The sequence below is a fragment of the Triticum aestivum genome, chromosome 7D (genome assembly GCF_018294505.1).
Source record: "Triticum aestivum cultivar Chinese Spring chromosome 7D, IWGSC CS RefSeq v2.1, whole genome shotgun sequence".
NCBI lineage: Eukaryota > Viridiplantae > Streptophyta > Magnoliopsida > Poales > Poaceae > Triticum > Triticum aestivum.
This window is the reverse complement of record NC_057814.1, coordinates 3,490,269-3,500,942: the sequence shown is the minus strand read 5'-3', so window position 1 is coordinate 3,500,942 and position 10,674 is coordinate 3,490,269. Positions and strand designations below refer to the sequence as shown.

General features: G+C 42.0%; 1 protein-coding gene across 1 annotated transcript; it reads right to left on the bottom strand.

The window, feature by feature from the left end:
* Positions 1-1,366: 1,366 nt before the first annotated feature.
* LOC123166641 (putative disease resistance RPP13-like protein 3) lies at positions 1,367-10,135 on the bottom strand. The gene is made up of 3 exons (XM_044584445.1): positions 9,846-10,135; positions 2,176-2,994; positions 1,367-2,080 (listed from the first exon to the last, which is right to left on the bottom strand). Exons 1-3 carry the CDS (start codon positions 10,095-10,097, stop codon positions 1,367-1,369), a joined length of 1,785 nt encoding a protein of 594 aa, XP_044440380.1. The 5' UTR covers positions 10,098-10,135.
* Between the last annotated feature and the right edge of the window lie 539 nt (positions 10,136-10,674).

The window sequence follows — 10,674 nt, the reverse complement described above, 5'->3', positions numbered from 1 at the left end:
CGTTTAGCAGCAACGCGTGATTGGAAAGTGCGCTACTGCTAAATTTACATCAGTTAACTAATTTCGGTGTCGTCATCGTGCTGTGATTGCTTGTTCTTTGGTAGATCGACTATGTACCTTGCATTAATTTTAACAAAGAAGATAGTTGGTATGTGAAGTGAACGCGGAAGGAACCTAGTAGACGGAAGCATTCCTTGGTAAATATTAAATTCCTAGGTGTTTAAGGGAAGGGGAAAACAAGATTGAATCGGGGGATGTGTGCACATGCCAAGTAAGAAGCTGGCCTCTAATCTTAATTTGTATCGCACAGAAATTGCAGTTAAGAGGGTGGAAGCGAAGAGAAGTTCTAAGAATCTCAATAGCTAGAGAATGAAGGTGAAAAAAAAAACTCACTAGCCTGGGGCGGCGACCCTGGGCTTGGCGGTGGTGGTCATCTCGTTAGTCGGAGGTGGTCGGTCTGAAGACGGAGTGGTCGGATCTCTAGTTCCATCATCTAGTCCCGGTTGCGAGCCGGGGAGACATAGTTGCCGGTGAAAACCGAGTCGATGATGGGCGATCGCGGCGTTCGGTGTCGTTACGTTGATGAAGGCATCATCGTGTAACTACTGTCAACCCACTCGTACTGCTCCGGGGGAAACACTAGGATTTGGTCTACCAAATCGGACAATGACGACACTGCGGTGTCGTTTCTCTCTTGGGAGCATCGTTTGTGGAGTAGCCTTGGATGACAGAGGCAGGAGGTGGAGCGGCTTCGTCTTGCACGGAGGTTCAGTGAAGATGTCAAGTCATGCCTGGTCAATAGGTGCTACGTTTTGTCATGCCTGTTCAGCAGGTGCTACGCACGACAGATCCTCTAGAGACTTCAAGCTGCATCGGCTGGTGGTACTTAGCGGGATGGTGTTGCAGTGTGCCAGCGGCGACTGCGACGTACTCAGCAGTTTGCGCACAGTGAGGTGGTGTAATTGGGCGCCGTGGTGGCGTCGACGGATGGCCGGACTGACACGGATGATGCAGATCTCATTTTTAAAGATGGGTCAGCGGTCCAATGATGACGGTGGCTTCTAAAATATATCCATGTGGCGTACGCTTTAGGCTTGGTGCACCGGCTGTAGGTTCCGATGCGTTATGTAGATGGATCGGCGACGACACCGGTTTTAGATATGAGGAGTGAGAGCACTTCATATTATCGAGTTTGTAAGTGTGAATGATGGTTTCAGCTCTTATCAACTCTTTGGCGAATAATTAATAAAGATGGTTGTATGCATCGATTGATGAAGAGGCAGGGGTTTTAACCTCTTTTTCAAAACGAAAAGAAAAGTAAAACGAACTAGTTAGTTTAAATATTGCTGGCAGTATTTTCTGAATGTCAGTAACTCAGTATGCGTACCTTCTTTTCGAATAGCAGAAGAGCCTCTGCGTCATCTAGCAACTCCAGATTGTATATTTGTTCTTCGTCCAAAGAACAACATTTAGCAACATTAAGTTCTCTCGTCGTGACAATGATCCGATTGGCAACATTTCTGGATGTAGGCAAGAGCTGCAATATCAACTGCCAGTCCACAATGGATGACACGTCGTCGAAAACGAGGAGGCATTTCTGCTCCCATAAAATCTTGATCAGATCTTGAATCATTTGCGCTTCATTGTCTTGGTTGCCAACTGACTCACTTGGCATTTTTGGAATGTCAGCATTTCCTTCCCCTTCTTGGCAATCATCATCTAATTGCTGGAGCAAATCCCTATGGAACTCCTTACTGTTGAAAGAACTCGATATGGTTAACCAGGCGCGCCTCTGAAACCCTTTGCCAAGTTCTTGTTGCCAAAGACTTGTTAAAAGGGTTGTTTTCCCAAGACCACCCATGCCACAAACGGTGATCACCTCGCGACGACCTTGATGAACTAATTTCATAACTTTAGCATTTGCTGCTGGCCGGTTGATAAGCTGATCTTCCTCCAACGCAGCTGCCACAGTACTGGCGCGAGTAGGATTCTGTACTTGTTCATCCTCACCACCTACAGCTGCAGATGAGCTAGCACTACCCATGACAGATTTTGAGCCGGACTCGGGCTTGCTATCCACCTGAAAACAAAGCAACAACCGATATTTAGGCAAAAGGCCGGCAACCACCTAGTAGTAGCAAGGATCGATACTCATATGCAAATGCGGATAATTACCTTTTTGTGGAAGACATAAAAGTCCTTATCGGATGACCATTTCTGGTCTATCGCTGTTGCCGTGTAAGGCTGCTCTGTGCAGAGACTAGCAACTTCAAAGTGCTGCGTGGATACAACAATTCGGCTGCCTTTCTTGCTAGGGAAGTATGTTTTGATCCAGTCCCACTCTTCAATGGTAGCTACGTCATTGATAACGACCAGATAACTCTTGTCAGTCACATACCGATTAAACTCATGAACCAGATTGTCCTGTGCCTTCATCTTCTCCAAAACCTTGAGCCCTGTTGTTGTTGTACCTTCTGTTGATTTTCCGTTTTCTTCACATGAACCCTCATAAAACTGCCTCACCATGCTCACAAAAAAGTCATTTGGATGGAAGGGTTGTATCATCCTTACCCAGGCTCGGCACTGAAACTGTCCTCTTACAGATGCGTTATCATAGGCTGCCCTAATGATGGATGTGACACCAACGTTGCTGCTTGCTCCCCACACTGCGATGACCCTAAGGTCATTTTTATCCTCCATGACCAATTTGACAAGATCCACCTTTTTCTTTTCCTTTTCCAGGAGCGCACTTCGTGTAGCTTGAGAGATGTGAAGTAGTACTTCTGTTTTGATGGCAGACTGCTCAGCTGCAGCGGTGGTAGGTTTTATCTTTGAGGCAGCTGAGCCCACGATGAGACGGTAACGCACATTTCTCTGGCTGATATCCTCCACCTTGGCTCTAAGATCCTTCATCTGTTTGGCCACACTACGCCGGTATAGCAGCATGAACGGTAAGCGCCACCATGATAGTTTCTCCAGACGAACCACCAAATCCTGCCAACGAAAGGTAAATATATTGCAGGCTGTCTTAAGGTACGAATCTGAATAACATGAACAACTTCAGTTATTTATTAAACGAATCAAACGTCCTCAAAAAATTTAAATACAACCCACATGCCTAGGCAATTAATAGGTACTCCCTCCGTTTTTATTTACTCCGCATATTAGAGTTGACTAAAATCAAACTTCGTATATTTACCATAACAAATATATATGATGTGGAAGTACATTCTACAATGAATCAAATGGTATTGATTTGTTATTCTATATGGTAATACAAAGCTTAACTTTGCCCAAATCTAATACGCGGAGTAAATAAAAACAGAGGAAATATATTGTATGCGATCAGTTTTAACATGCTTCCTCTTACCTCCTCTTTTCACATGAGAGGTAAGGGTATATAATAGATCTGAGCCGTTGATCTTACTAATTAATGGTCTGATTAACTTTTACCTTCTTACCGCACATATCAAAGTTTACAAAACTTGCAAAATACGTGCTTTCTTGTCATTAAACTTGCATGGACATTATTAAACAGTGCTTTGTACCGTATATGGCCGTATCTCATGCACGCCTGGCATACCAATGCGGCGAGGGGCTAGCAAGGTTCAGACCCACGACATGTTTCTATATGCAGTATGGATAGCCACCAGCCAAAACGATGGTTGATGTCTGGTACGCACACCTAAAGTTTTATATCCCTTGAAAGCGAACCGTACAAATCAAGGTGAAAAGTTCAAAAAGATAGGCCACGTTTCTAACAAGTGAACTCATGGTCGCTCCCCATGCGTGTGGGTTAACCATCCTCACCACAAGGACAAATGATGATATTGAAGGATAAACAACATTTATCTTGTCAGTTCTTCATGTCTACCCAAAACAATATTTATGGATTTATTTTCTAAAGGTTTTTCTTTGATAGTGAAACTTCCCTCAAGATGTAGCTTAACATGTAATAGTACATGATTAGAATTTTCCAACTAAATGATTAATACTTTTTGTATACATCAACAACATTTTTAACATTATTAATATTCTTTGAAAAAATAATTACATGTTTAGCATTTTTCAAATACAGGCTTAATACTTTTCAAATATAAGTTTTGTTGTCTATTTTTACATACACAATGTACATTTTTTCCGTACATCAGAAAAAAAAATTATACATCTTTAACATTTTCTAGTACAAGATTTTTTTTAAATATGTCATCGATTTGGAAAAACAAATTCATCGCTTTTGAAAAAAGTTCATCAAAATTGAAAATTTGTTTATCAATTTGAAAAAGGTCCATCCATTTAAAACAAAGATCATTGAATTTCAAAAAAATCATCGGTTTTAGAAAAGTTTATCCAATTAAAAAAACATGAATTTTTCAAAAAAGTTTGCACATTTAGGAAAAAGAAAAAGAGAACTAGAAAAAGAAAAAAGTACTATGAAGTGAAGAGAATAAAAGGGAAAAAGAAGTATGTTGGCACAATCAGGATGGCCTAGTGGTTACAACAGTATGCTCTGAAAATAGAAGTCTTGAGTTCAAATCTGGCGCGTACATCATATTTTTGAAGTTTAACAGAAATGAAAAAAAATAGATAAATGGGCCGGCCAGCATGCACCGTGGGTGTGCGCCTTGTAATATTTACGCAGTTGGCAAAGTACTGAGGATTTGTTTCACGAAGGTTTCAGGTGATTTATTTCATTCCTTTATTTCAAGTTTAACAGAAAGAGAAAAAATAAAGTTAAATGGGCCAGCCCGGCGCGGAAGGTGGGTGTGCGCCCTTTAACATTTATGCCGATAACAGGCGACAAATAGGAAATACCTGAGCAGATGCTAGGTCTCGCTTATTCCGAGACCTCATCTCTTACCTATACACTTCGTCGGGGTGGGCTAGTCCAACAAGCTGTATGCAAGTACCGAGGATTGGTTTCACAAAGGTACCGGTTGATTTTATTTTCATCCTTTGTTTGAAGTTTAACAGAAAAGAAAAGGTTAAATGGGCCGGCCCAGCGTGGAGGGTGGGAGTGCACCCTGTAACATTTATGCCTATAACAGGCACCAAATAGGAAATGCCGCGACTAAATGATGTGTCTCACTTATTGCCAGATTGCCAGGGTGGGCCAGTCCAACAAGCGGTATGCAAGTACTGAGTATTGGTTTCACGAAGGTTCGATGTGATCTATTTTCACTTTGGTTTTCTACATTTTTCTATCTATTTTCATTGATTTTCTTTTGATTGGTCTTTTTACTTTTTGAATATTATTTTTATTTTATAAATACATCTTGACTTTTTATAAGTACACATTGCACTTTTTTTATACATTTCAAACATTTTTAAAACACATGTTCAATATTCCCTTAATCGCAGAGTGAACATTAACCCAAGGAAATATTAAGATTTTAATTCAATGCAAATCGAACATTTTTAATACAAGTGAACATTTGTAAACACACATTTAACATTTTTCGAAAATATCATGAACATTTAGTTAAAACTTGCAAAAAAATCTTAGGTTTTTATGAACATTTTTAGGTTTCTATAATGTCCTCAACATATTTTAAACACACATATACGTTTCAATTTTTATTAAAAATATTTAATGGGATGAATATTTTTACAAATTATGCAAACAACATTTTCAGATCAGAAATTTCATGAATATGGTTTAATGTGTAAATATTTATAAATGACACAAAAAACTTTTAATGCTATGAGCAATTTTCTAAATGCGCATACAATTTTTTACATTTCATGAATTTTCTTCGTCTGAGGTGGAAGGTTTTAAATAAAAATTTAAAGTAAATTAGGCAATATATGTACTTTGAGTATTTCAAAATACTCAAAAAAGAAGAAATGAACAGAGCAAACGAATGAACTAAGAATTATATGGCCAGCCCACTACAGACCGTCCTTGAGGCGAGGCAATCGTCTGTCTCATAAGCGATACTTAGACCTATAGTTGGACGGTTAGGAGGACAGTGGCATTCCAATCCATCAGGGTTCAAGTCCTGGTGCTTGCATTTTCTGGATTTTTTTCAGAATTTTCGGCGATGCGTATTCAGTGGGAGGAGACTTTTCCGTCGACTACGAGACGACTATGGTGACTTTATCAATCTCAAGATGATATGCAGACTCAGTACGCGCGTATATATGAGCGTCTACGTCCAGTCGCATAGCCAGGAATAAAATGGTGGGTGTGCACACTCCAAGATAATTGATTGAGCTATTGCGTATTATGCTTGGTGGCTGTTAGTGCTCTCAAAGCTCTCCATTGGAAAGCATAGAGAATTTAAGGATTTCTTTCGCCCGCACCCTCCCTTGTAGTACACTTGTACCGGAAGAGCTAAATCCCCTAAATCACTCTTTTCAAGCTTCTCATCTGTCTGGTATCTATGTCTTGATTTATTTTCTTCATTCCTATTTGGATTTAATCTTTTGCTATATACAGTAATTGAGGTGCTTTACTTATTATGCTTAAAAATTTCATAACGTAGTGCATATAAATCTTTCAGAAATTAAATTTTCAAACTTTAACTAAGTCTATATAGAAAATGATCTGCATCTACAATATTAAACATATACAATATGAAATGGTGAGTATCTTGCATTTTAAATATAGATATATTTCTAAGAAGTCCCAATACCAATCCTACAAACAATGAACCCTGGGCCCTAGTTTTTCCAAGGCGGGTGCTAGGCGCCTCCGCGCGGGCCCAAATTTGGGTCGGTCGGCCCGCAACCGTCGGATTCTCCTAATTTGGACCGTCTGATCCCACCTTAGATCTCGCGACAAGCATGTCGGTTTCCTCCCCGCGTCTCAAATCCATCCACCGGGCACGCGTGGGGGGGCCGTGGCTCCATGGGGAAGTGCACCCACCCACGCTGGCAAAAGCTCACCTCCATGGTCGCCGGTGGCCGACCTCACCGCCGGTCACAGGCCTTGTCGTCGTCGTCTCATGTCTTTTTCCTCATCAGATACACCCATGCAACAACTTTCCCCGCGGTTGCAGCTCCCTCACTAGCGATGGCAGCTCCGGTAGGACGGCCGCAACTCCGAGTAGCGCCGGTCGCTGGTCGCAACACCCCGGCGATGAGCTCGCGAAAAAGGACTCTCCTTCGGGTTTGCTGGTGGCAACAAAAATGCCTGCCGGTAATAGCAAAAAATTGTGCTGGTTCCAGCAAAAAAAGCTCGTCGAGGCCGCCACCCCGTGGCCATTGTAGCAAAATTCATCGCTGCTTGTAGCTTTTGTGATTGTCGGTTGTAGCAAAAAAAAGTGAGGTTCCAGCAAAAATTAAATGTAGCAAAAATCATTGCGGCGATGGCACCACCATCCTCTTGAATTGCAGCAAAACTGAAAGAAGGTTCCAGGCTTCTAGCGAAAATCTGAAGAGGTTCCAGCTGACAGTTCATGGCTGGCACTGCCGTCACCGTCCACAACCATCTGCCCTCATTGCAGCAAAATACAAAATTGGTTCCAGCAAAAATTGATGTAGCAAAAAAATCATGGCAGCAACACACCACCATCTCTCTCAGTTTGTAACAAAAAGGAAAGAAGTCTCCAGCAAAAAAAAGTGGTTCCAGCAAAAATTCCATGGCGGCCACCAACGTTGCCGCCCACCAACATCGTCGCCGGTTGAAGTGAATCCCCCAGACGGTCCCCGGCTCGACGAACATCAGCCCCCTAAGTACTCTCGTCGGCAGCGGGGGCGGCTGGCTGCGAGCCCCGTCTCAACCCAATCCATATGAGAAATGGGGGCGGCGCATGGGAGAGGAGGAAGCAGAGGCGATTTCTCTGGTGGTTTTATCTGGGCGCTCGCTGCCGACAAGAAACTTGAGGTAGGGGATGAGAAAAATGATTGAATGAGTGAAGCAGAGCGGGAGCTCCTAGACAGCGCTGTAAGCGCCGGTTCGCACCGCTGGCGCCCGCACGGACGCGAACTAGGCCGGCCCAGCAAGCTGCTGAGAAGGAAAAAAAGCGAAGGAAAAAAAGCGTCTCAACCCAATCCATATGAGAAATGGGGGCGGCGCATGTGAGAGGAGGAGGCAGAGGCGATTTCTCTGGTGGTTTTATCTGGGCGCTCACTGCCGACAAGAAACTTGAGGTAGGGGATGAGAAAAATGATTGAATGAGTGAAGCAGAGCGGGAGCTCCTAGACAGCGCTGTAAGCGCCGGTTCGCACCGCTGGCGCCCGCACGGACGCGAACTGGGCCGGCCCAGCAAGCTGCGGAGAAGGAAAAAAAGCGAAGGAAAAAATACCACATTTATTAGGGAGAACCGGGAGGCGAACTCGTCACGCGCATGTAAATGCCCACAAGGCTTAACCACTGGACCAACTTCAGTGCACCGATTAGTTTGGGAAACACAGCTCTTTAATCTGTAATACAGTACAAACATTAAAGATATACTAGTACTTTATATCCCCTATAAATTCTGAATAAAGAAAACATAAATTTGGAAAGGCATTCATATAATCCATGAATTGAAAGGAAAAGTTTACAAAAATGGAAACAGTTCATGAATTCGAACAAAGTTCATCGAATTTTAAAAAAGTTCATCAAATTTGAAAAAAGTTCATTGAATTTGAAAAAAAATTCATCGAATTCCAAAAAAGTTCACCGATATTTGAAAAAAGTTCATCGAAATTCAAAAAAGTTCAACGAATTTGAAAAAAAGTTCATCAAATTTCAAAAACGTTCAACGAATTTGAAAAAAGTTCATCAAATTTCAAACAAGATCAACGAATTTGAAAAAACAGTTCAACAATTTATAAAAAAGTTCATCGATTTTCAGAAAAAGTTCAGAAATTTAACAAAAAGAGTTCACGAATTAAAAAAACCCGTGCAATAAAGAAAATAAAAAGGATGAGAAAAAAGAAAAAAAAGAATAAACCGAGCTGTAGAAAGAAATAAAGATAGGAAAATGAACAATGTGTAGAGTCGTGGGTGCATTAGAGTGCTTGCAACGAAAGGTTGTGAGTTCGAGCCACCCTCCAAGCTCTAATTTTTGAGCTTTCTTACAAATAAGAAGAACAGGAAGGGGAAAATTAGAATGTGCCGGCCCAGTTTAGACTGCTGCAGGCGCCCGTTTGCAAAATCGCACTGTAACGGGCGCTGCAGGCGCCAAATAGGAAATGCCAAGCAGAGCCTCCTGAGCTGTGGTGGGCCAGGTGGGCTGCACTAGCAACGTGGGCACGTGGACAAACTAGGCATCGGGGTGGAGCGTTTGGCCGGCGCGCCGAACGCAAACGTTTACCTTTTTCCAATATACCCGTTTTATGTACAGGAAAACAAAATATAAATGGAAACCATGTAACTTCATCGAACTTGCCTTGGGGTAAAAAGTATACCAAAAATGATAAGAGACGTAATCACTTCATCTAATCATATATGAAAAACGAGAGTACATACTCTCATGTCCCAGGAGTATATAGTCATCTATAATACTTAAATAGTTAATCCTCACTAACTTTAATTCTTTGAACATGCAGCCCTCCAAACTTCGTCATCCACTTGAACTATTTTGTAGCAAATGTACACCTCAATTTAGTTGTTCCATCTTCAATGGTCCAACATACACGCATACTTTTATTCACACATAATTATTTTTGAACAATAATAGCTTTCATTTAAATTATTTCATTCATACAAAATTTATCAAAAAATTATCTTTAAAATCCCGCAGCAACGCACGGAGAAATCACCTAGTTTTCCAATAAAGAATACTGGAGAAAACAATAACAATAACTCGGATATAAGACGTTGTGCATCTTACGGTGGGGAGAGACCAACGAGGCAACGAAGCATGGATATGGCATTTATCTAAAAAGTAGAAAGGTTAATTTGGACATACCTGGAGGCAGTCCTCAACGTCGTAGGCCACATCGCGGACTTGCTTTACCCAGGTCTTGATCACCTTGTTGTCATCTTCCTCCTCGTGGGCTGCCATCAGAAAAGCTTGCATCATCTCAAGCTCATCTGTGATAAACACATGATCTCGTTGGACACCGAGCTGCAAAGCCACCTCCTCCGCGACGGCAGATTTGGCGCAGTTAAGGGCTCCGATCACCACGGATTTGCCCACGCTCAGCACGGTCGCCTCCATTAGCTGCTTTGGTTGTGGCTCTGGACTGGTTGTTCTTGATGGACAGATCAGATGCAGTCGGCCTGAGAATTAATGCTGAGCGAGTCAGCTATAAGGCCATGTTCTAACGGGAATTTTTTATGGAGAAAAGACTAAGACTCCAGGCCATCGTCGGTGCGCGATCACACGCCCACATGTGCATTGAGCACCAGCGTAATTCACTTATGGTATAGTTTGGTTCCACCAAAAAAAAATCACGTTTAATATAATGAAGGTCAACTTTTTTCCGCCTTCAAGAGCGTTTTTGTTAACTTAAAATTAAAATGTAGCATCAGGCAAAGACAAAGCATGATGAGCAATACCGGGCCTCTGCACAACTAAGATGCACACAGTCAAAACCCGCAGTCTTACAAAGAAAACAAAATTCCACATGACTATGTCTATGTCGAAGAAGGTGGTGGACCGATCAGAAGATTATACTCCACTTATATTTAGTAACAATCTCTCTGGTCACCCGCTCCAATGGTTGATATTCCGTTCCGGTAGCATAGACCACGTATGAAGCGAGTGCGTATGGCGGAAAAATAACTTGCAAAGT

Bases quoted from the DNA above. Each gene is read 5' to 3' on its own strand.
- LOC123166641 (XM_044584445.1), bottom strand. From the start codon at position 10,097: ATGGAGGCGACCGTGCTGAGCGTGGGCAAATCCGTGGTGATCGGAGCC. The intron at 2,995-9,845 runs GTATGTCCAAAT...TTTCGTTGGCAG, and splicing joins ACGTTGAGGACTGCCTCCAG to GATTTGGTGGTTCGTCTGGA. The intron at 2,081-2,175 runs GTAATTATCCGC...CTTTGTTTTCAG, and splicing joins TTTATGTCTTCCACAAAAAG to GTGGATAGCAAGCCCGAGTC.